Below are 21,679 nucleotides of genomic sequence, written 5' to 3'. Positions count from 1 at the left end.
GAAGCCAAAGAAGCGAGAAGCCTTATTTCGGCGGATGGCAGTTGCCCACACCCCAAGCGATCTACCGCCTTGTCTGGACGACTGGACATCTTGCGAGGACACGCCGTCTGAACGTCTGGCAAGATGTCTAGGAGTGGACATCGAGGATCTTGTTCTCATTGAAGCCCCCCTCACTTCCAATGCACAGTCGTCTACTCCATGTCCGATTTCCCCACTACCTGAATCACCAAAGATCTCTGTGCACTCTCCCCAGAAGTCGCCGCCCAGAAAAGTCCAGAAACGTGATCCTGACATATCCCTCAGTGCCGTTGCCGCCCCACCTCATAGTCGGAAGTTGACCTTCGAGCAATTGTTCAATGACTTGGGAAGTCCAACGAAGTCACCAAACACATCATCACCCACGTGTCAACGGAAGTTTCCTGTGGAAGTTATTTCCTCAGCCGATGGGCATCAGCACCATCTGAAGTCTCAACCCCGTCCACTTCAGGCACCACCATCCAAACAGCCCCTCCCGAAGTCTCTTCCCCGTCAACTTCAAGCACCACCATCCACACAGCCCCTCCCGAAGTCTCTTCCCCGTCAACTTCAGGCACCACCATCAACACAGCCCCTCCCGAAGTCCCTTCCGCGTCAATTTCAGGCACCACCATCCACACAGCCCCTCCCGACGTCCCGAACAACAGTCAGTCCTGCACAGAATACTCCCGTGTTGCAGGTCTGGCCCAATTCCTCGCCAGTGGTGCCAAGACAACTACTGATTCCTCCAAGTCCTGGCTCAGTATCGTCTCGTCTATCTTCAGATGTCAACTCTGCAATAAAGGACAGTGCCATGGCCCTACTTTGCTCTGGTGGGATGCCTCTTTTTCCACCAGGCAGACGTGACTGGACGCTGGCTACGCCCGTAGCATTGCCTGTCACTGGCCCTTTGAGTACATTGCCCCCAGCCGACTGGCAACAGATGTCCCCAGAAGATAAACTGATGGCGTGGGAGGCTACAGCCTATACGTTGGGCGTTTCTTTCAACTTTCCTATTTCAAGGAATTACCTCTTGGATGCGCTCCAGTGTCTGGCGCTGCCCGGGTCCCGAAATCCCTCTATACACTCCCATGAAGCACAGATGCGCCATTTTAATTACATCGCCCTTAGAAACATCGCTGTTGAAAAAACACCTAATGGACCATGTGATAGCAACATTGTCGCCAGTCTGCAAGCAGCTTCTTCCCTGAGCATGTCACAAGTTGAGGGACCATTCAAAACTTTCATTTCTTCGCTAGAAGGCATCCCACTTCGCCTCCATTCTTCGGAGTCGCGTTCAGGAAGTAGATCAAGCAGCCTCAGGAAGAAATGAAAATCAATTGAAATTTACTAACATTTAATGCAATGAACTAATATTTAATGCAATTCAGTACTTATTTAATTGCATAAAGAAACTTAGGGCATAATAATCCCTAAGCAAGTGTTACAGTGTTAATCTACAAGTGTATATCTTAGGACATAATAGTTCCTAAGCAAGTGTGACAGTATTAATCTACAAGTGTATATCTTAGGACATAATAATTCTTAAGCAAGTGTTACAGTGTTAATCTACAAGTGTGTATCTTAGGGCATAATAATCTTTAAGCAAAAAAAATTCAGGAGATATTTTCGGCAAGAAGGGGAGAGTGTAAGGAAAGTTTCCTTACTTGACATTTGTATCACTCCCGGAAACAGGTGACATTGTGAAAATGTATACATTATAAACATTCATAACACATCGACAGAAGCCAGCTGAATCCACCAGAAATCACCATTGATTATCCTTTATTTAGCAAATATTGCTATTTGTTGGTCTGTCACTGTCTTTTGTCAAACACTAAACTCCGCGTTCGTTTGATTGTAAATTGTTGTGTAGGTTATACTGCACACTTAAACTTTAAATAGTTGCAGAAGTTAACTTTGTGAATGTAATTATATTCATCCCCTTTATGATCTATAACTTTAAATGTTTACTTTTTAATCAGTAAAAGATATTGTTAGTCAGCGTCTTTGAAAGTGACCGCCATGTAAAGTTCAGGCGCGAACTAATTTTTCGTCTGTAAGCTAGATCTCGGCGTCTGCTCAGTATTAACATTATTGTTTTTATAATTGAACAGTAATCCTTTGAGAGTATTGGGATGTTTCGCCGAGATACAGCCTAGTCATTTGTTGCATTATATAAATGTTAATATTTATATGAACAGATGTTATTTCTCAATGGGCGGAGTTTCTACTGTCTCACCTATTTATACGCCTTACCATTTGTTAAGTTCGGCGATTGTTTGTTTCACATATCTATGATTATTTGTAAATACTGCTTTTCGTTAAAGCTGTTCATTTGACCAAAGAGCTGTATGTAATGTATTGAGTTTAGATTGTTATATTATTTAAGGAATGGACCTGAGCACACTTTGTTGTTAAAAGCCGAGGATTTCATTGGTTCATTTTGTCACGTGGTAACTGAGTCGGAATCTATAAATACGGACTCAGAATTCAGTCTCAGCATCTTCTTTCTGGAGTTCACACCTCCTTAAGACAACCAACAACAACGGTAAATTCATTACATACACTTATTATAAAATAAACAGGATGGGAAATAGAATGTTCAGACAAATGAGAGCTCCTCCGTTTACTACTTAATATTAACGCTTCAGTACAGTAAATGTAATTATTTATGTAATTACTACAGTTAAGAAGATCCCGGTGCATAGGCTCGGTCCTTCCTCGTCCATTGTGTCCACTTATATTCAGGGACGCCCGCTTGGCATATAGTATTATCTATATGCAAATTATATATATATATATATATATATATATATATATATATATAGAGAGAGAGAGAGAGAGAGAGAGAGAGAGAGAGAGAGAGAGAGAGAGAGAGAGAGAGAGAGAGAGAGAGAGAGAGAGAGAGAGAGAGAGAGAGAGAGAGAGAGAGAGAGAGAGAGAGAGAGAGATAACAAACACAGTATTAAATTGTTGAAACTTTTATTTGGCTTCGTTGTTGATGAACCCGAGGGATTGAAACTCCGGATCGGGGTCAACTATAATCAAAGGGATGGCTATTACTGATGCGTACCAACGGTATACTACCTACGCGAGGTATCCTGACAAGAGTACGTGAGGCGGTATACTCGTTACAATATATATATATATATATATATATATATATATATATATATATATATATATATATATATATATATATATATATATATATATATATTATTTATTTATTTATTTACCATACCGCTGCATTGATATCTGCCTGATATAAAACTGCCTGATATTTTTTTTATCAGTTTACAGGAAGTTCTTAATTCAGTCGATGATAGGAGGTAGGTCATATAACTCGGAATTAACTATAAAGTAATCATTTTTAGTAAATTCTAATCAGATTTAACAAAACAAACAATGTGATACCAAGATGGAATATATTTTAAACACAAAATGCAACACAAACAGCAAAAAAACATGTTTTACAAATATTAAGCGCATGTGCTCATGACGTCAGTATTAACACGTCAAACGACAAAAAGCATATTCTTTCCCGCTAAAAATGAAGTTTTTGGCGTTTTTTTATCATTTCGTTTAAAATAGGGGAAGCATAATTATGATAAACAGAAAAACAGGTTTCTGCATGATTTATATTTACTGTAGCGAATATAAAGTATCACAGCGTAAACAAACACTTGTTCGGATATTTAATGTCGAAGATTTGATTCAACATTAGAACGGAACAATTTTGTTTGAGTTGGAAGGCCGGAACTAATTCAACATCTAAGCAATGTGTCTTTATTCAGGCGTTTAAATTAGGATTTATTAGGGAGGCTTTACTTTTCTTACATATTTGTGTATTCTTTCTGATGTCTTTTTTAAGCAAAGCACTATGCATTGAATTTGAAAAACTGGTATTACCACAGTGGATTGCAGAATTTAAACATGATACGTTTTAAACGGCAGAAAAGCTTTTTGATATCACAAAATACACTTTATTTTCCGTACAATTGTTATTTCCCACCGGGTAACATTAGTATATGTTTTAACGAATCAACATTTAAATATAGCTCTTCAAGCTATTTATATATTAATGTCGCTCGCAATTATAACTCTTGTGTTTACGTATGAGCTTTTTTAGTATGATAATACGATGTTCACTAATATCATGGCATTAAGACTTAAGCAAACAGGTATTGTATATTTGCAAACAGTATTAAAAAGTGTCTGTATTAATTAGCGCATAAAGTATAATTGTATGATGGCATGGCTGAGAAAAGCATTATATTCGTACATGTTTAAATGAAAAATCTACAATTTACACGCTAAGTGCATGGAGAAAAAATATACATACAATAATTCACAACACATATACAATTTAAAAAATGGAAACTATATTTACAATAATCAGCAATATGCAAATGGTTAAAATTTATCAAAATGTATCTGCTAAAAACATATAATGAACGTTTATGCAAACAAAATTCTTGAAATAGATGGATTTGAGTTTAATTGGCTAATATAAATTCACAATCGCAAAAAAGAACGATCTTTGTACACAAACCAATCAAAATTATACTGTGTGCTTTTATTCTGTGTTCATTTAAATGAGTCAAATATGGGATAGTTCTGAATGTCGTAGCAGCTGTCATATTCAATTGTTGACACGAGTGCTTTGATTACATCAACAGAAGTCACTACGTCTTCTCCAACCAAGAAAACGAAGAAAGAACTCGTGGACAGCTGAAGCATCAGATCAACATTGGCATCTCTTCCAATGCTAACAACAACAAGGATCACACCATTTTCCTTTAACCGTTTTCCCTCATTTAAAACGAAGTTCATTTCGGAATCCGTCATGTGGCCCTGTGTAAAAACGACAGCAACTTGTTTACGTCCTTGGTTGGTTACATTAAGAAGCTCCTCAGTCAAGTGATGCATCAACGCAACTAAATATTCCTGATGAACAATCCTTTGTATGACAGCTGTCCTCTTTCATAATACCGCCATACATCGCAGGTATCATCTGACTGCTGTCACTAAACTTGTTGAAGTTAAACACAGTTTCACCTATTCCGCCAACAGTTTTTGACAGACTGATTCGTGTTTGATTGATGCCCGTGTGAACTTGAGAAATTAGAACTTCCGCAACTTTCAATGCTTCTTCCAACTGCTCGTAGCCAAACGATGCGACATCGAATGCTAACGCCACATCAGAATATGATGTTGTGCAGCCTATAATTAGTTATATAAGATATGTTAATGATAAATTAAGCCTAAGTCAACCGTTATGTTGCACATCACATAAACAATAAATATTGATCTTGTAATATAAAGAAGTGAAACAATTATTATTGTATGTTTTAAAATAATCAAATGACACACTAATTTACTAGTTAATGCATACGATATTTATAGTAACTTACTTAAAAATATAACAAAGAGAAATATTAATCTCATTACAACTGTAATTAAACTAACGTTGTACGTACGGTCACACCCGAACATTGTCCGTTTTAATAGGCTGACGATGGTGTTGTCACCGAACAGAGGATGTACGTTCCTCACGGTGTCAGTTATTGCCAATAATTCTTCATGCCACACATATCTACCGACTCCGACGCCTAGTACTTGATTGTTGGGAATAGTAGAAAGTCGCTTAGCCTGTTCAAGCGTTTTTTGTCTATCGCTTGCCATTCCGTCCGTGAGTACAAGCACATATCTGTCAACCTCAGACCGACCTCCGTTAGATTCGCGAAAACTTTCTTTGTATACAAATTGCAACGCTTCGCCGGTGAAGGTTGGTCCCCGTATTATGTCTGGGATTGTCATATTGTCAACAGCGTCCAAAATAGTATCGTTGTCGTAGGTGTTGTTCAAGTGAAACATAACATGGGGCTGTTTACCATAAAGGATTATACTGAACTGAAAGTGATTTGGGCCGACCGGAAACTGTGAAATTAATTGTTTTATATTCTCCTTCAGTTCTTGAAAAACCATGTTTGTCTGACTGTCGGAAATGTCGATTACCATTACAATGTCGGCAATCATATACGGCGAGCACATATCTGCAACAGAATATTATAAAGATAAGCACACTTTGAGAAAATAGTGTAATTCATTTAAATACTCGTTTTTTCAGCAATTACCAGGATAATGCCCTACCTATCTGGCAGTTATCACCGAGGTAACCTTGCGCGCACGTGCAATTGAACTCCAGTCCACTGTTTTGTAATTGGCATTCCCCGTCATTCAAACAGCGGATTGGGCTGTCGCAGTCTGAAAACCGATTCACGGCGGAAATTAAGTCTGCAAGTCATTTAATTTGAGAATACATCGATTTGAGTTATATGTAAACATAGGCATGCATGTAGCATATCTTTATAAATGTTTGAATACAAAAGTCCAGAGCAGTTGTCTCAATTAAAGAAAAATTGCATAAAACACAATTTAAAGTCTTGTTATTAATTATAGTTATAGTAAACAACATTCAATTATGTTCAAACGCAATGAAGTACGTTTAATCTTTATTTACGGTGTAATAACTTTCAAATAATTATTAAGGTCGAGCAGACGATAATCGACTTACATCTAAATAATAACCAAGGCGAAGACCTAATTTTAGGGCATGTTATTGTTTCGGGTTTGCTTTTCTGTTTTGTTATTAAACGGTGTGTACATTTCAATGTATATTTAATATGTCACTAAGTACCAATGAACTGGCAGTCCTTTCCTTTCCAGCCCTCCTCGCAGATGCATCGATAGTCCGTTCCACTGCTGACATCGTCCACACATACACCGCCATTTTTGCAATACACTCCACTGTTGCAGTCTGAATGAATAAAAAATGTATGCGTTTTGCAGTATTTATATTTGCATTATGTTTTGAAATCGATATGATTAAGTACAGAAGGCAATCCTTTGTCGACAATCTTTATTTGCAAATAAAACGATAGTCCGTTCCGACACTGACATCGGCCAATCTCACACAAACGCACGCACCCGCACACACGCACTCACAAATACGCGTCCATGGCTGCAATACATTCCACTCTTAAGGTCTTCACGTTAAAGATAACGTTAATTATTGTATTCACATGTTTATGACTTGTGTTGTTTACAAATATATACAATTACCACATATGTAATTAATATGCCTTGTAGTTACATTATATTGTTTTACCACTATTACGGTGTATTTTAGTGTCAGGAATTATGTTAAATACGATTAAGGCTTACCAACGAGATGGCAACTTTTGCCTTTCCAACCATTATTGCAATTGCTGCACGTGTAATCCATAAAAGTGGACGTTGGATTACACGTTCCACGGCTGTTGCAGTGTCCTGACCAGTTACAGACTAAAAGAAACTCGTGTTATTCAAACATTTGCAAATGCAAAGGCATACAGGAAAAAACAACTTCGCTTGAAAAATATATAACATTTAATATGTGTTTACACATGTCATGTGTAATTCTCGGTCTATTGTTCAATTTTTATATTCTGATTATATTGCGTTTTTTTCTAAAAGATTTTCAATTAACATGTTGAATTGATTATGACAATAAATGAAGTCAGTCGTCCACATGTGTATCGTTTAAAATGACATATTTATATTAAAAAAGAACTACCGGAAACAAATACTGCTGGCCATTTATGACAACGTACCAACAAACGGACTAAAGTTATTTTTTCTATTAACACATAATAAAAAAAATCTTAAGTAACAAATAGTTAAATACCAAAATAACATGCAATATGACCTTATACGATACATGTGATTCAGAAAACAAATTAATTTAAAAAGCAGTTTGACAAATGTATGTGAACAAATAAATGCCACATCACATTTCCAGTTAAAGCAGTTAATGTTTCAAAAACATAACTGTATTAGACAAATACTATTTCAATAATTCCATTATCAATTCCTTCAAAAACATTGACATGTTAACTAAGGAGCTTTGAAAAGGATTGGCACTTATTCATGTGAATGAGACTGAAGAATAATCATACCAACGAGTTCGCAGTCCTTTCCGCTCCACCCATCCTTGCATAAACATGTGTATTCTATTCCATTTTCCACACAAACACCGCCATTTGCGCAATAGTGTCCACTGCTGCAGTCTGTGTTGAACAGAGACAGAATATATTTGTTGGCATGTAATTAACCTGAACGTGTGCATGAAATGTTATTTACGTCAAATTTTAACACGACTGTGCTTTTAAATAGTTTTCGAATGTAATGGAATGCAAAATCATATTGAAAATGATATAAATATCTAAATATCTATAAATATCTAACCAACAAGATGACAACTTTTCCCTTTCCATCCCGAAACGCAATTGTTACACACGTAGTCGGTTGAAGTAGATGTTGGTGAACACGTTCCACGGTAGTTACAGTGTCCGTACCAAGAACAGACTAAAAAGAACCTATGTCTTCAATATTTTAAAAATGGCATGTTGGCGGTTTATAATCTTCAAAATTAAATTAACGTTTAAGTTTTTAAAATAAGAGCTTATCGTATATCATTTATATAAGTTTGACTAAGTTCATCGTTGTTGAAGAATGAACAGTTACAAAATGTGAATGTCGCAATATTTTGTTAGAATATATATTAATATAATCTAATCGAAATGAGCACCTAATTATTGCCAACGAGTAAATGCTTGTTTTGGCACATTGTTCTATTGATCTGATGCGTTTATATAATAAATAGTAAAAAGCGCCTGGTACTTATAATGTTGGTATTGAAATGTGTTTATCTGAATGGGACAAATCCTACCGACGAGTTCACAATCTTTTCCGGACCAGCCATCCTTGCACACACACGTGTAGTCCGTTCCATTTTCCTCACAAACACCATCGTTGGCGCAGTATTGTCCACTGCCACAATCTGGTGTGAAAATTGGAAACATAACCTCTAGCATGTTCAATGTGCTTGAAAACAAATCAAATTAAAGCATATTACCTCTGTCGGTACAGCTAACAAATATCGCATAATTAACATCTTAAACAATCTGTAATTTGTGTAAACAAAAACTTATTGGATGCTTATTCCTTCATTATGTATTCGGTATAGAGTATTGATTACAAACTTCTGTTTTATATATTCTTCTTATCCGTTTGAGATTAATTAACTACATTGAAAATAGACGTTTCTAACCAACAAGATGGCAACTTTTTCCTTTCCAACCAGAAGCGCAGTTGCTGCACGAGTAGTCGGAATTGGTAGATATTGGAACGCAAGTTCCACGGTCATTACAATGTCCAGACCAAGTACAAACTGAAAGTAATTTAAATCACATGTAAATCATAGGAGGAAAGTTAGGGTAGACCACATGTTTCAAATTTCATGAGCAAATATATCATGCATTCTCAGCAAATTTATCATTGTCGTGATCTCGTGACGTCATACATCACGCGACATATACTCACGTGGCATGTGTTAAGTAACATTAAAAAGACTCGCGCGTTACATCGCGGACAGGTAATTCAACAATAAAGCGCATTCCTTGTTAAAAAAACATGCAAGCGTTGGAAACAAGTAACTCTATAAGCGATAAAGGCTTTTACCGACTGCGGTCGCAAAGGAGAAAACAACCGCGCTATTCAAGATCAAAGATAACGCAATAAAAGGAAGATTATTTGAAAAGCTATTTTTGGAACGCGCGTTATTCCGCAGCCGATGAACGTCTTTAAAAAGAGATGACATATCCTACCGACGAGTTCACAGTCCTTTCCGTTCCATCCATCCTTGCATACACACGTGTAGTCGGTTCCGTTTTCCACACACACGCCGTCATTAGTGCAATACGATCCATTGCTGCAGTCTGAATTGAGTATTCTTTACATAATAACAGTTTACGTTTGCTTGTCAATTACATTTTTAACATATAAATTACGCTTAGCATAGTTATAACCTTAGTTGAATCACGTACATATACACTTATTAGTACTACTCTGCATATATTATATATATCTTATTCATTTAACAGTAAAAGTTCATATTGAAAACGCTATATTAAAATGAAGCTCTACATACATTTATTTCTTCTGCATTATTTAAATACAATCCGTAACATTAAGCTGCGAAAATTCATTAAAAACAATCGTTTCTCACCAACGAGGTGGCAACTTTTTCCTTTCCACCCTGAAGCACAATTGTTACACGTATAGTCGGTATTGGTAGATGTTGGGACACAAGTTCCACGGTCGTTACAATGTCCAGACCAGGTACAGACTGAAAGTAATTTTTTGTCTGTACATGTTGTTACAATATTTGCATATGTACCATGTAAAAATAGTATCGACTTGACTGAGATAAGCTTTGGTGTGCTTACAAACAAATTATTATGAAGTAACGTTTATATATTTATGTTTCATCATTTCCATTTGATATATACGTATTCAAAGAATCATTTAAAAAATTCCGTTCATATGCTGTATCGGATAACTTGTGTTAAGGCGCCCGTTTAATAAGACAGACACCTTATTACGACCTTAAGTGTTGTTGTTTTTTTTTAATAAACCGTACAATAATCCTACCGACGAGTTCACAGTTCTAGGACCAGGTACAGACTGAAAGAAACGTCTTGTTCAAAATAAACCAAAGAATAAGAAAGATAATGAAAAAAAATGTTGTGAAATAAGTTTTGGCGGGTGATGAAAAACAAGGAACGCGTGGTTAACGAATGTTCTGAAAAAAATTTCGAGGTCTAACTTTTCCAGTTTCATCAATTTGATATGTTGCAACACGTGATTATGAGTTGATAATATCTGTAAGAACAATATTGACCATTTCCTTGCAATATTTGTAAATTGAAGCATATTGATAATTTAGAAAAAAAGGTTAATTATGGTCGACATGTATTCTGTTTGTACTTGTTGACATTTTTGAGACAGTACAACAATCTTACCGACGAGTTCACAGTTCTTGCCGGTCCACCCATTCTTGCACACACACGTGTAGTCCGTTCCGTTTTCAACACAAACACCGCCATTCGTGCAATACAATCCGCTGCTGCAATCTGAATTTAAGATTCTATGCATCACAACAAGGTTTTTTTTTACTTGTGTATGCCTACTTTTGACATATGTTTTATTCTTAAAATACTAATAATGTTAGTTTAAGTACGCAAAAATACGAGTATTGGTACACGTCTGCTTTTATATATCTTATTCTAAATAAACTTTATTGTGAAAATTCATTTTGAAAACGTTTTTTTTTCTAACCAACGAGATGGCAACTTTTTCCTTTCCATCCTGAAGCGCAATTGCTGCACGTATAGTCGGTATTGGTAGATATAGGGACACAAGTTCCACGGTCGTTACAATGTCCAGACCAGGTACAGACTGAAAACAACTGCAGATACTTACACCTTGTTCAGTATTAACCAAAGAAGAAGAAGAACAATAAAATCGAATGTTCTGATATCAGTTTTTGGCGGGTGATGAAAAACAAGGAACGCGCGGGTGACGAATGTTCTGACACATATTACGAAGTCCTTTAACTTTTCCAGTTTCATTAATTTGGTATGTTTCAGCAATTGATCATGATTAGATAATATCTCCGACAACAACATTGACCATTTCTTTACAATATTTGTAAACTGAAGCATATTGATGATTAAGATAAATGTTCAATATGGATGACATTTATTGTGTTTACATTTGTTGACACTTTATTGCCAGTACAGACTGAAAGCAACGTTAGATCTGTTCATCTTCTGTCAATATTGAACAAAGAAGAATATGATAAATAATATCGAAATTACTAAAATATGCTTTGGTGTGTGCAGAACAAAATAACAACAAATGCGTTTTTGACAAATCTACTGACACAAATGTCGAAGTCATAAACATTTTTTATTTTCAGTCATTTTTTTTGTTACAGAATTTTTCATTTAGTGTACACTATTTTCAACAATCGTTTTGAACATTATCCTTCAATATTTTCAAATGGATAAATTGCGTAATTTTTTACCAAATGTTAAATGTGGTCGGCATTTATTCATTTTGTGTTTTTAACAAATTTTGAGAGAGTACAACAAACTTACCGACTTGTTCACAATCCTTTCCGTTCCACCCATTCTGGCATACACACGTGTAGTCCGCTCCGTTTTCCACACAAACGCCGCCATTTGTGCAATACGATCCACTGCTGCAGTCTGAATTGGACATTCTATACATAATTACGCATGTTAACTCTCGCCCAATATTAAATTACTGGGGTCAGCGTACGGAATCAGTTAACGCGTGAACATTAAAATACAAGAACAGCTGTTGTCAGAGCAAAGAATGATTCAATGGCAATGCCGGTCGATTACCTATCAAGGTACAGTTCTTTCCTTTCCAACCTTTGGGACATGTGCACTCATAGTTTAGACCTTCGTTTAAAGTCTTGCACGTGCCGCCGTTCTGACAATACACGCCGCTGTTACAATCTGAAATATTGTATCATTCTAAGCTGTCACAATCTGAAATGTTGTATCATTCTAAGCTGTCACAATCTGAAATGTTGTATTATTCTACCAATATTTTTAGTTTTAATTTTTATATAAACTTTGTAATCGAACACATTACAAAATAATTCATAACACTTTGTTTATACTTAAATGCAACTCATTCACAACAATCACGTCGTTGTGTTTTCACCCAAAACGTTCAACAATAGCGTACGATGTTTGACGATCCTATGCCCTATATGAATAGTGTTGAAACACGTGGACCTTTCGGAATCGCAAGGAAATGACGAACGCGTTGGTATGCATAAAAGTTGAGCCCACATGCCTGTAATCTTATACTCAATGCATATTTATTTGTACATATTCATTGTCAATTATTGAACAAAAGCTTGCCTGGTTTTTCACGAACACGTATAATATATATAATAAGAAAATATATATTGTTTTGTTATCATCAAATGTCAAAAATAACACGAATAAAGCATGTTATTGTCATCTGCAGGTTTATAAATGGCATAGTTTTCTATTTAAGCGCAACCCGAGCCAAGCATCAATTTATGACCTTGTATCACACGATGGTCGGTAAGTAAAGGGCTGTGTAGCGAATATATCTAACCAAGTGCACTTTGAATTCCTTCATCAACATTAGAGGAGAAAGGTTCAATAATCTGTTTAATATAACGTCATCTTTTTTACATGCGATGCTTCATTTGACATAACTAACATAATATGAAAAGCTGCCCTTGTTATATGGTTAAATACACAGCCAGCATATTGCATTGCTGAGCAAATGAAAAACGAGTCTTCTGTACTCAGTAACATTATGCATCAAAGAACATATGCACACAAAGTGAAAGTCATTTGTGGCTTGAGCAAAGGATGGCAAAATAGCAATCGAATTCATTTACCTATTAAGGTACAGTTCTTTCCTGTCCAACCTTTGGGACATGTGCACTCATAGTCAAGACCTCCGTTTAAAGTCTTGCAAGTTCCGCCGTTCTTACAATATACGCCGCTGTTACAATCTGAAATGTTGAATCATTCTACGGATTGTCTTCTTGATTGTTTGATAATAGGCACTCGACATATTTTTAATAGATATAAGCAATTATACGATAAAGACGAACAGACTTCTGAGACCTCAATGTTGTCCCTTATCGGATGTTCCTATACTGATAAAAAAAAAATAAAGCGCTCTGACCTCAACTTCACCTGAAGAAGACAAATCACATGTCAAGCCCAAGAAAACCTCTTTTTTCGACAATCGTAAAACGATAAATTCAACCTAGTCATTTCATCAAGAACCTCACGCTTCATATGCTCGCATTATAAATGTATGAGGCAAGATGAAATAAAAAGTCAGATTTTATTTTAAATAGTTTAAAATACGATTTGATGTATCAATTAATGAATATTATTTGCTGTACGGGTATAAAGTGACTTCTATGAAGTAAAATAATGAAGTTATATAATTAATTATGTTTTGTTGAGAACAGTTATAAAGAGATTTTATAAATGAAAATGAACGCTAATATAGATTCGGACATAACAAAATATCATGGCGCTTTAAAGGAATAATGCATAATAAGGTAAATAGTCGTTGGGATAGAAAATGTTAAAAGTAACATATTGTGTGCCAATATCAGAAAATCGAGATTTCAAAAAGCCACTAAAAACGATAATTGCACAGTACTGGATAGTGAGCATTTGCCGGACAGCAGTATTTAGCGGGCGTTCTATTTATTTAGTGTATGACAACCCTAAATGTTTACAATGCTATGTTTACAAATTTGGTCTCAGTGAAATGTGACCGCCGCGTGGGGATATTAAAAGCACGCCGCGAATGCACAAACGAAGTGATTTAATAAGTCCCGACCTGTGAACTTGATGTTTTTGTAAGTCTGCTACAATACATACGATTTCAATTGCTTTTATTGCAACCTCATATTTGAACAGAAACTAAAACACGGAACAATTAGTATTATTGTTTTTTTACGTTTAATTCTCGACATACTTTGGCGTATACAGATATCAAATGACGAGTTAAAATGTAAATTAAAGGGAAACAGTTCAAATTCACCTTTACACATTAACTGTTTGGATTTTCTCCCTTGACAAATTATAAATGGCTGTGTTTTCACTACCAAATTTAAACTTATCTCTTTTTTATTGATGCGACGAGCGGTATCAATAATTCAAGACATTGGAAATCCGTATTTCGGTATACACAGCTATCTGAAACAAACTGTACGTCCGTTTATACACGCAGAAGAAGACACGTTGCACCTTAAAATAGATACATTCACTTCAGTATAACGTTTCAGATAATAAAATGATCATTTTAACTTACTGTTTGTATGTACTCATTGATATAAATGTCCGGAAAATACTCCAGTACGGTGTTAAATCCCATCCGTTTACTCACCCCAAATGTTGGCCTTATACATAGGCATGCGCACATCAACCAAATGTTTTGTAGGCATTCACTTGTAGAAAACAAACCAAGTATATATCAGGAAATCGTTCATGACATATTCTTTTTATCAAAGAAATAATTTTAAAAAAATCTTCTGACAAACAATCGCTAACCAATAAGCACGCAATCTGGGACTATTTTAAATTTGTCTGGAAAAAGCCAATCAAAGTAAGATAAAATCAATTAATTTTGTCGAACCAGCAATTTTTAATTTACACATGGGTTTTGTTGTCGTTACGTTTGAGGATGTTAAGTGGTGAGGGATTACCTTCCCCACAATATAGTGGGGATGTCATTTGAATTAAATGTTTTCGGACGACGAACAACGCAAGACACACAACGAGCAAAGAGTGATCCCGAAAGCTCACCATGTCAGTATGAATGCATTATGACTATTTTTGTTATTTCAGAACCATTTTCGATTTAAAAAAATAATTACAATGTGATTATATTATATTAAAAAAATATATTTCACAGTCTGTAATTTATTGTACATTATAACCGACAGCTGTGGTCAAAGTCTGTTTTAACAAAATATCAATCATTATCAAATACCTATTGATGTGCAGTTCTTCCCTGTCCAGCCTGTTACGCATGCGCACTCATACTCTTGACCAGTAGCCTTGCAAGTGCCGCCGTTTTTACAGTATATACCGCTATTACAATCTGATTTTTTGTAAAATTATTTAAATTGACTTTCTTTAAAGTTTAAACATACACCTTTGACTTAACTTTGTGTTCGTAAGCCTGTTGGTGGAAACATGATTTTGTAACGGACACATAGAAAGTGAATACAACGTAACTTACCAATCAATGTACAGTTTGTTCCTGTCCATCCGCTCTGACATGTGCACACATAGCCCTGACCTCCAGTTACAGTGTTACATGTACCTCCGTTCTTGCAGTACAGGCCGCTGTTACAGTCTGTAATGTGTCATAATTAATTTTCCAAAAAATAACGTTGTTAAAAGGTTCCGTTAAAGAATCTGGTATGGAATGTTGAAAGGAAAATGTTACTTTTCTAATTACTTTCATTGAGCGCATTAGAGACCGCTATTTATATCTTATAATTAAAGCATCAAATGATACAATATAGGCCGTGCTCTGTACAAAGGGCGTTTAATGCATGTGCGTTAAGTGTCGTCCCAGATTAGGCTGTGCGGACTATCAGGGACGATACTTTCCGTATTAACTTGATTTTAGCTAAAAAGAGCCTTTCTTGAAACGGAAAATATCGGAGTGTTGTCCATGATAAGCCTTGGCGGACTGCACAAGCTAATCTGGGACGACACTTAACGCACATGCATTAAACCAAATTTTCACAGAGCGCGGCTCATATATTAAACAAACGAACCGCTTTCTATTAAAAGCAAGTTACCATTTTTATATTTGAGGCTTATTGCCTGTTAGTTCTTTGACACCTGTAAGGTACGAGCTTTTTATTTATAGCAAAACACATTCGAAGATCAACAAGTGGTGCGATGTACCTCTTTCTAAACATGTGCTACCTGTCCAACCGGAAGGACAAACGCACGTGTACAGCAGTTTTGCTCCGTTTACACACGTGCCTCCATTTGCACAATGTCCAGACCATGAGCAATCTAGAAAAAAGTGTTATGCAATATATAAAAGCATTCCGATACATCATTTTTTTCGAATTATGTTGTAACAATATAAACTAGCAAGCTCACGAAAATATCCGGGAATATGTTTTTCCATGGGAAAATATTTAATTTATTCAATAAATGTACATAGATGATGTTTCGTTATCATATATTCAAAACCTTACAATGAGACGAAATGAAGTCGAAGCAAAACAGTTTTTGTTCCCGCGACACACTACGCGTTTATACTGCATATGCGCATCTTGGTCGCATTAACATGACTACCAGTGGAATTTTTAAACAATCGTATATAAAGGTTTGAGCAGGAGGGGGTGGGAGGGGCGGAAATATATGTTGTGAAGAGAAACCCGGGTTTAAAACAAAATAATGTTAAACATGTTTTACCATGATTGGTACTCAATTTATCCCAATTATACTATTTTTAATGAAGACTGGGTTCATTATTCGTCTTTTGATGTGTTCCATTTAAACATGATACGTTGTCGTGATAACAACCTACAATAAATAATGCGTATATGTGACAGAGAATTATTGAAAAAGAGTTTTTTTAAATAAACGTCATTTAATAATGTAACTTTAAAATCTATATTTCAAAGTCGTTTTGAACGATCGGAATATTACATATAAGTGGCACAAAAAGCCATTCCACTATGATGCTCGTATATGTAGATATATGTAGCTTATGTAAAAGAGGACTCTTAACTCTTTCAGTGCTGGAACCGAATTTTGAAAGCCTTTGCAAACAGTTTGGATCCAGATGAGACGCCACAAAACGTGGCGTCTCATCAGGATCCAAACTGTTTGCTATGCTGATAGTATTCTTTGAAAAAAAATTGAAGAAAATGCTAATTTTAGAAATTCAGCAGACGACATTTTAGCAGACGACAAAATTCACAGCATGCAAAGGGTCAAAAGGTACCAAAATTAGCATTTTGTTACAGATTTAAATGCGGGAAGGGCATTGTTTTGTGGTCAGTTCGTCCAGTAAAACGTTTTCTGCACTTTCATTTTTGGAAATGTTTAAAGACGAGGGTCTTAAGTTCTTTTCGGTATATCATTTTGTATTGTCTTACATGAAAATGAGAAGACCTTAACGTGAGCACGCGGAGACCAGTTAAAACATGTAAACCTGTTATAGAGGTATTGCACATGCGAATGTACAGTCATACACGTGTGTAACTTGAAGACTTGAACGTGTGCCTATAAGGGGTTTTATGTTTACTAGTTTATTAATACACTGTATATCAGTTGTCACATCCTAAGAATTCTTCTGTTGTCATTCTAAACAAAAGAGATCGAATATTTCAAAGACACACTTACACACTGTGCCTTTAATCGACATTTACTAAATAAGACGTTTAATTTAACTGTTATAACATGGCCAAATACGTAAACATCGGTTTAGTAAAGTAATGCAAAAACTAAATCAGTACTTTCCGTAGAAAATATCTAAATAAGACATCGTTTTAAAAGAAAACAGCCTTTTTTAAATATGTTCCTTTATATCGCATCGTTTAATAGTAACTCACCAATATCTTCACAGAATCGCGTTAAACCAGGGCGGCTACAGTCACATCTATACAACCCGCCAATCCATTTGCAATAGGAGTCGCCTCCAGGACAAATGTGCCAGCAATCTGACGCACATTCACAAGATATTATAAATGCGCACATAATTATGCACTTTGCTTAACAAATTAGTTAATTTAAAATCGTATAGATAGTCAACGTCATTCAAATGCCCAATTTTGTCCACATGTTGAAATGATGTAAGTAATTAGAGTAGTGGTGTTTTAACCCCGTATGTCACTCCCATAGCTAAGAATCGGTTCAGTGTTTTTATCTAATAGCTAGAGACATTTATTGTTATATATTCGAAGCAACTTTTCTTGTCAGAACCTATCGCGACAATATGGCACTATAAATGATACTATGTAGTTTTTTTTGTTAATGAATAATACTTAAGAGTAATGCTTACTTGATTCGCGGGCCCCTCTTTTGTCCCGATGATGTGATTCTTGTTCTTCACAACAAACACAAACTGGAACAAAGTTGTTAATAGTGAAATTGTTAAAACTTTTTTGTATACATTCGAATACTTACAGTACATTTTACACTATTCTTGTTTCGAGCATTGAATTAATTATGGACATTCCCTTTACAGTTTACGTATTTTTCTAACGGATATAGTTTCTTTTCAAATCTGTCCTATCTAATTGTGTACATTTTGTTCACATTGTTCGTGTATTTTTTTTAATTAAAATGCGTATTTAACATGTGGGATTAACTTCACTTTCATATATAGCCTACACAATTGATAGAGCAGTAAAATAAAAGCACTCGCTCCTATACCAACCTTAACACCTACTCCAATGTTAGATTGGTATATACTTTTAGTTCTATATTTACCAAAATTGATTACTAATTTACAGTTTAAAAACGCCATAAATACATGCAGTATAAATGTAAACTACTTACGGACATATACACAGCCTACAATCAATAAACACTTCCCAACCATTTCTGTAAACGTATTGACGAACTTCTTAAAATGCCCCAGTCAAAACGACCATATAACATTTGTCACAACTCAAAACGCATAAGGCTTTAAAATCGAGATTTCATGTTCGAAAATTACAGGGGAATGCCCCCAAATAACGCACCCAAAATGAAGTTTTAATGGAAACCAATAACCGATAGAATCGATTTTGTGAATACAATCTCGCAACGTGTTGTACAAAGGCACTAAATGACAATACAGCACCATTTAGCCGCCTAAACAACTTATCGTATGAATACTTAGTTTTCTAATACTCGTAAATCTACTTATTCTACTTTCTGCACAATGTTTAAACATTAATTGTTCTTGTTAAATATGTCATGTTTGTTAAAACTAACATGTGATTGAAAGAAGACTTCGCGTGTCCCGTAAAACATAAAAATGGAAACGAGAGTATTTTTTGTATTTTTTTGTTGTAATTTTATTTTATAGTGTTCTTCATGCGACTGAGATATTTCGTTGCTCGATCATTTTGTAAAAATAATATTTAAAACAAATGCTAGTTTATATAATCGTAAACATTCCCATCCTTTTGTTGGCTCTTTGATTTAATCAAACATAAAAATATATAATAGGAAACGCTATTCTCGGTGGTAACAAGATATAATCATAAGCTTTCGGTTTCGGTCGCATTCACACATAATAATCGAATTGATATACAAAACCCAATAGATCTACGAGCAGAATAGGTTCATTATGGGTTTTAAGAAAGCGTATAATTGAAGAAAGCTTATAAGTATTGAAGTACTCAACAGTACTGAATGAGGAAGTAGTTTATCCTCCAAATGTTCAATGGCTGTAAAGTTAACCAATCTACATGTATTGACAACACGGGTGACTACGATTAAAGGCACTTTTGTGCGTATTGATTTATTGAGCGATCGGTCCATACAACAAAGAAGACATTAAATATAATCATGCGCCCGGTGTAACTTACCAGAACAAAACGGAATTGGGAAGATATAGATACTGTTCATGTGTGTGTCTGTATGTTTTTTGTATTCTGCAAAGAGCTGGACTTGTTCAATTATTTGACCTTTCGACAGCCGATTGATTGACAGGCTTATTAACCAATCAGATTACTGCATAGATTAGGCCCGTTTCTATCCGCCATTTTGTCCGTCAAACTCGCCGTTGTTCGTCACATAAGCCTATACGTAATGCTGTGTTTTAAACAAAGAAAATGGTTAAAAGGTGCTGTTATGGCACTTGTTATTCAGACACAATGTATCCAGAACGGTTAAAAGATGGAACTACGTTTTTTCCGTTCCATTAACCGGGTACTAATCTTAAAAAATGCAAACGTTGGATTCGTCTTTGTAGTCGTCTCAACGAACAGCTTAATCTCAACATATTAAGCTATCGCCCGGAAGCAAAACACCTCGACGTTTGTTCTAAGGTCGTCATAAATAAGATACTACGCGAAAATAGAATATGTAAGTTTTGCACCGGACACGCTATAGAAAACGAGTATCACTTTTTACTTGTTTTTCCTCTATATAGAGAAATTAGAAAGGAACATTTAAAACCATATTTTCAAAGGTGGCTAACGTTAAATAAATTTGACATTCTAATGCAGTCGGCTAATAAAAAAATATTCTAAACTTTGCTAACTAGATTATTAATGCTAATGAAATGCGTAATAATAAAGACAATCAGTTATAATTTTTAATAATATCACATAAAATAGAGCATTTTTATTTCTTTCGGTTTAAATCTTCCGAATTTAATGTAGCTAGTTGTATATCGTTAAAAGTTAAGAAACTATTTTAAAATGCGCATGTAATTATCAATAGTTGCCAATAAATGTCATTTTACACCATATGTGGGCTTTCTACTAATCCGTTATCAAAACAGATGCCGCAAACTGTGAATGACCCTTGACACTTTGATAGCCAGTCTGATTAGCGAGTTTTTTTTTGTACATGAAAATTCTTTCAACTTCTTATATTTTAAACATTGCAAAAAATAGTTTAAGAGGAAATTAATAATATATTGTGTACATTGACTATGTTACACGATTATAACAATGCTCATGGGTCATTTTGACCAAACGCATTATAGATATGTGTTATATCGGATTTCAATATAACGTTCTTTGTCTTCTTATATAATAAATTTACTTACCTTTGCCACATTTGCAATATTGCCATCGGTTGCAAAATTAACGGCTTTTAATTAAAAAACTGAAACATCTATTACTCAATGAAAAGTATTGTGACAAACGACAATGCATACTATATGTGATAATTTGCGATAATTGGCCGACTTTGACTATAGATTAACGACTTTTAAGTAGACTAATAAAAAAGTTATGACTATTTCATAGATATGATAATTATATTCAGCATAACTATTCAATGATAATAAAAATATTGTATGGCCTTTCTGGTATACCATGAGGCGTTTTGGGTTCACTGATGCGGACTTTTTGGGAAGCCTTTTTGGTAAACGGCCTTTCTGGTACTATATCTTTGAGGGGAGCTAAACACCTATTTGATACATTACATTTAACACATTTTAAATAAAACATGATAGCAAT

The 21,679-nt window shown here is 35.2% G+C and overlaps 1 protein-coding gene across 3 annotated transcripts in view; it reads right to left on the bottom strand.

Moving 5' to 3' along the window:
• Positions 1 to 3,432: 3,432 nt before the first annotated feature.
• Positions 3,433 to 21,679, bottom strand: part of LOC127862185 (neurogenic locus Notch protein-like) — a 72,252-nt gene continuing 54,005 nt past the window's right edge. Inside the window, exons 1-21 of one of the 3 annotated variants that reach the window (XM_052401192.1) lie at positions 19,056 to 19,167; positions 18,556 to 18,618; positions 18,107 to 18,214; positions 16,440 to 16,553; positions 15,760 to 15,876; positions 13,385 to 13,501; positions 12,339 to 12,455; positions 12,069 to 12,179; positions 11,245 to 11,364; positions 10,929 to 11,039; positions 10,133 to 10,252; positions 9,732 to 9,842; positions 9,176 to 9,295; positions 8,795 to 8,905; positions 8,311 to 8,430; positions 8,022 to 8,132; positions 7,249 to 7,368; positions 6,722 to 6,841; positions 6,175 to 6,288; positions 5,502 to 6,077; positions 3,433 to 5,244 (exon numbers count right to left, since the gene is read on the bottom strand). In XM_052401192.1, the coding sequence (XP_052257152.1) occupies positions 4,934 to 5,244; positions 5,502 to 6,077; positions 6,175 to 6,288; positions 6,722 to 6,841; positions 7,249 to 7,368; positions 8,022 to 8,132; positions 8,311 to 8,430; positions 8,795 to 8,905; positions 9,176 to 9,295; positions 9,732 to 9,842; positions 10,133 to 10,252; positions 10,929 to 11,039; positions 11,245 to 11,364; positions 12,069 to 12,179; positions 12,339 to 12,455; positions 13,385 to 13,501; positions 15,760 to 15,876; positions 16,440 to 16,553; positions 18,107 to 18,214; positions 18,556 to 18,618; positions 19,056 to 19,098 (2,955 nt within the window). In that variant the 5' untranslated portion in view covers positions 19,099 to 19,167 and the 3' untranslated portion in view covers positions 3,433 to 4,933. Of the gene's footprint in view, positions 5,245 to 5,501; positions 6,078 to 6,174; positions 6,289 to 6,721; positions 6,842 to 7,248; positions 7,369 to 8,021; positions 8,133 to 8,310; positions 8,431 to 8,794; positions 8,906 to 9,175; positions 9,296 to 9,731; positions 9,843 to 10,132; positions 10,253 to 10,928; positions 11,040 to 11,244; positions 11,365 to 12,068; positions 12,180 to 12,338; positions 12,456 to 13,384; positions 13,502 to 15,759; positions 15,877 to 16,439; positions 16,554 to 18,106; positions 18,215 to 18,555; positions 18,619 to 19,055; positions 19,168 to 21,679 lie in introns of those variants that run through there. The other 2 variants (XR_008040485.1, XR_008040484.1) reach the window with 2 other exon arrangements.

The sequence above is a fragment of the Dreissena polymorpha genome, chromosome 16, assembly GCF_020536995.1.
Source record: "Dreissena polymorpha isolate Duluth1 chromosome 16, UMN_Dpol_1.0, whole genome shotgun sequence".
Lineage (NCBI taxonomy): Eukaryota > Metazoa > Mollusca > Bivalvia > Myida > Dreissenidae > Dreissena > Dreissena polymorpha.
Note: the sequence above shows the minus strand (reverse complement) of the source record. Positions and strands in the feature narration are given on the sequence as shown.